The sequence below is a fragment of the Hibiscus syriacus genome, unplaced genomic scaffold (assembly GCF_006381635.1).
Source record: "Hibiscus syriacus cultivar Baekdansim isolate YM2019G1 unplaced genomic scaffold, ASM638163v2 tig00110831_pilon, whole genome shotgun sequence".
Taxonomy (NCBI): domain Eukaryota; kingdom Viridiplantae; phylum Streptophyta; class Magnoliopsida; order Malvales; family Malvaceae; genus Hibiscus; species Hibiscus syriacus.
This window is the reverse complement of record NW_024062882.1, coordinates 3,493,798-3,498,225: the sequence shown is the minus strand read 5'-3', so window position 1 is coordinate 3,498,225 and position 4,428 is coordinate 3,493,798. Positions and strand designations below refer to the sequence as shown.

Below are 4,428 nucleotides of genomic sequence, written 5' to 3'. Positions count from 1 at the left end.
ATCCTTAGCTTAACCTAACAACAAACCTTAACCTATTATATCAAATACTTCCCTGATTCCAACTAACAACACACAACACGAAAAAAACAACTAGAGGATACGACCAAAACGACAACATCAACATGAACATCATCCTAAACCTCTCCGAGTACAGACATTGAAGAAAATACAACACGACTCGAAATTGCATTATATGCGGTTCTTGCGGCATCTTGCTCGGCTCAACACCCTCCTCCCAAACGGATTGCTCTGAAGGAATGAATAATGGTGTCGGATAAAAGCTTGAAGAGCATCGTGTAGATCTCCCTGCGTTCAAGAAAAGAAAAACACAGGGTTAGGAGATAAGGGGGAAAAATCCTAAAAATATTTGAATAATCGATTAATTTGTGACTCGATTTTTCTAGTCATACGTTACGATTGAATCCTCAAACTTAAGTATCATGTTAATTAAAAACTCATATTTTGTTTAAACAAAATTCAAATCACATGCAAACCCTCAAACACTTAAGTTACATATACATATCGATGTATTTCCGAAATTATACCCTAAAACCCTAAACACCGAACTACTAAATTTTTAAGAAAACTTCGATGTTATGATGACACAAACAATGCCAACTGAGTAAATAATTATTAGATACATATGTTATATAAAACTGTTTTACAAAATTTACTTATATTAATATCAAACTATATAATAAAACCCTAAACTCAAATCACTAAACTCCACCCGCTTGTTTAAATCCTAAACTCAAATCAAATCACTAACTTAAACCTTAAACTCCACTCGCTAACTTAATCCCTAAAATATAACTCAAATTCCAAATCAAAATCGGGTCTAAGATTTTAAATTAAACCCTAAATGAAACATGTGAAATCAAAATAGATATTTGCGTGAGTTCAACTTTATATCGGATAATTTTTCTATATATTTTAAAGAAAGAAGCAAGAAAAGAAGATAGAAGAATAATAACCTTGGAAACAAGCAAAGCTGATTGAACAACGTAGTTGCCATAGTCATTCCCAATGACCTTCACAAAATCAGGATCATTTATGATCTCTGTGATGATAGCTGAAGAGAGTTCTTCCCCAGAAAATATCAAGCACTTCTCAACCACATTGCTTGCATACTTGTTGAAGGAAAGTGCAACAAAGCTCCCTTTGAGCTGACCGATTATTGCTGCCGTAGCATAACGATTTCTCGTTTTGATCACAAACTGCACTACATAGTTCCTAAAAACACAAATGATCTGGTCCGTTACGTTTAAGATCCGATATTATCACGGTTCTTCACAAAAAAAAATTTTAAAAAAAGGAAAAACAGACCCGAATTCGTTTTCGGAAAGAAGCAAGGCGTTGGCGATAATCTGATCGAGCAAACGGCCTTGATCTTTAGCATCAACATGGACCAACCATTCTTGCAGCAGACAACAGCCGCTTTTGTTGGTAGCAATCTCGATACAGTGCGCTACAACTACATTCGTAAAATGCTGTCCACAGAAAATACAAAGAAAGTCATTAAATTATAATTTAAAATGTATCGTATAGGGATATATATTCGAGATTACTTTACCAGTATTTCTTTATGTGAGAAATTATACAAGCATTGTTGAATTACATGATGACCATTGCTGTGGTTTATCAGGATAAAGGCAATAGGCTTCAAAGAAGAGAGAAGCATGCATCTTTGTTCATTGGTGGTGATACACTCCATTACTTTCTGTATTGTCCGGCTCCTAAACAGTTAAAGAAAAAGCCCAAATTCAAAATCATATTAAACCCTATACTTTAAATAGTAAACTCTAAATCACACATCATGTATCATAAACACAAGTCATCTCAAACCCTAACCCTAAATTTGAAACTCAAACCCCAAACCCCAAACAATTATAAACCTCAAACCATACAAAATAAACCCTAAACCATTTATTTGAAATTCTAAAATCTAAACCATAAATCACAGGGAATTTAAGCTCAACATTATATGCATATATATATATATATGTTCTTACCCGTGAATATCAGTGCAAACTTCAAGGAACCTTTGAGGGCTACGAACAAGCAAGAAAAGGAGCTGAGTCCTTATCACTTGATCGGCAGCTTTGGACAGATACTGGATAAGATAATTACCAAACCGATGAACCATCAACGCATGCAATTGGTCCTTAACCTCCATGAAAATCATCTCAATTTCTTCACCAGTTATCATTGGATTTTCCAATTTCTCCTGCAAGAAACGGCACCCATTCTGATCCTTGGCCACCTGACAGACCTTCCCTCTCAGTTCCCTCAACCACGACCACGAAAATCTCGACCGCTCATGAACCAGACACGGCCTATTGGGATTAATAACCCGTTGCCGATTGTGCATTGACGGCGACATCACGTCGATCGGCAGAGGGTTTTGGAACGGGAAGCAATTGACGTTATGCAAGCCATCGTCGATGAAAGTACTTCCAATGGGATTCACAGATTGAACGGTGGTTTGACCACCGAGAGACGTGGTGGAGTTAAGATATCTGCCGTTGAAACCGTCGCGAAACATGGGACTGGACCCAAAATCATTGGCGTTCCACGTCTGGTTCAGATTCATCCGACCAAAACACTCGTCAAGGCTTTCATGGAGATATCCCTGGGAAGAAGAACTAGTAGGGTTTTGAAACCGAAAGAGATCATCATGGCCTTGTAAACCCAGACTAGGGTTAGCAAAAATATGATAATAATCATTGATTTGAAGCTGGTCGGGCAAGTAAGGGTTTCCCAGAAGATCTTGTTCTTCATCTCCACCAAAGCCTGCGTGATTCCCAAAATCCTCCATTGATGATTTCTGTGGAGGTTGGGATTTGGGGGACAAAGAGGGTTTTAAGATGGAAAAAGAGTAAATAATTTAAACAAGAAAAAGAAAAAGAAAGGTTTGATGGAAGAGTTTCAATCAAACAGGGAAACGTAGCTATTACGGTTAATTATTCTTATTGACTTCAAGGAAGATTCCTCTTTTAATTGAAATACTTTTCTCAATAATTAATTTATTAATATTAATTATTATATCACTAAACATTATAATGATTATTTTAGTTTTGGAAGAGTGTTTCAATCAAACAGGGAAAACGTAGCTATTACGGTTAATTATTCTTATTGACTTCAAGGAAGATTCCTCTTTTAATTGAAATACTTTTCTCAATAATTAATTTATTAATATTAATTATTATATCACTAAACATTATAATGATTATTTTAGTTTTTTAAATATTTAAATATTTGAAAGATCATGTTCAACTATATGAAAAAAAAAACAATAACTATAGTTTATATGATAAAACACCTCGTTTACACTTATAATATTTCTACGAAAATAAGCTATTAAGTGGTCTTAAATATGGTCAGAATAAATATTATTCTTTCTAAAAATTTTAAGTTCAAATAATTATATTATAATTACTTAGATTAATCAAAAATAATATTTTTATAAAAATATATCACGTAATTGAAAAAAATATTATTTTAAAAAATAATGTCTGACTTTGAAGGAACAAAATAAGAAAATAATAGCAGTACACATGGCTCAATTCAATTCAGGTACCACGAGCATGTTAAATTTATATATTTTGATTTTGGTGTTCAAAATTATTTATTTTTATTTGAAATATTTTTATTTTGATATTAAAAAAACAAATCTACTCCTACATTTTCTCATGGTTAGTTACTATCCTTCTAAAATAAAATCCGTTTCCTTTCTGAATTTTTAAATTTGTTTTTAGTTTAAATTTCAAAAAAATATTGATTATTATTTTTGGTTAAATCTGATCTAGATAGATATGCATGTTTAATTTCGAGATGAGTTCTAGATAATTTAAAAAAATTGAAACGAATTGAGATTAGATATCGATTCTGAATCGAGATAAAGATGATAAAATTTCGATCTTTTCCATTACTACCTATACCTTCATCGCCCATAATTGATAATTTTTTTATTTTATAAAATAATTTTTTTTTATTTTTTATTAAAGTTTATATTTTTATTGTCTATCAACTTTAATTTTTATCAATTAATATAGAAGTGAAACAACTTAACTAAGATAAATTAAAAGCTTAATTATAAAATAAATGTTTAAACTATATCGTTTTTTCTTAATAGGTGTGTAACACCCTTAACCCGTAAGTGTGTACTATTACGAGTTAAAGATATCACGTCAAATATCCAAAACATTTCTTATAATCCAAAATGGGTAAAATTTTATTTCTTTCACAAATTTCAAAATTTAAAATTTATTATAAAATAATTTATCATATAAAATCAAAATATAAAAATATAATAATATTCTAACTTCTATTTCAAATCCATTTTTTAAGTATCAGCTAAGCAGTTCTATTATTTTTCATATCATAAATAAAACTGTCTAAAAACTGTTTGATTTAAAATCCAATTAA

General features: G+C 31.4%; 1 protein-coding gene across 1 annotated transcript; it reads right to left on the bottom strand.

The window, feature by feature from the left end:
- Window positions 1–1,110: 1,110 nt before the first annotated feature.
- Window positions 1,111–2,818, bottom strand: LOC120142817 (pumilio homolog 11-like). Its single transcript, XM_039157308.1, has 4 exons — window positions 2,013–2,818; window positions 1,574–1,736; window positions 1,327–1,490; window positions 1,111–1,222 (listed from the first exon to the last, which is right to left on the bottom strand). The coding sequence occupies exons 1-4, from the start codon at window positions 2,816–2,818 to the stop codon at window positions 1,111–1,113; spliced, it is 1,245 nt and encodes a 414-aa protein (XP_039013239.1).
- Window positions 2,819–4,428: the final 1,610 nt, after the last annotated feature.

Coding starts and splice junctions, on each gene's coding strand:
- LOC120142817 (XM_039157308.1), bottom strand. CDS start 2,818: ATGGAGGATTTTGGGAATCACGCAGGCTTTGGTGGAGATGAAGAACAA. Junction 1,737..2,012: donor GTTTGCACTGATATTCACGG/GTAAGAACATAT, acceptor TTAACTGTTTAG/GAGCCGGACAATACAGAAAG. Junction 1,223..1,326: donor CTTTCCGAAAACGAATTCGG/GTCTGTTTTTCC, acceptor GGAACTATGTAG/TGCAGTTTGTGATCAAAACG.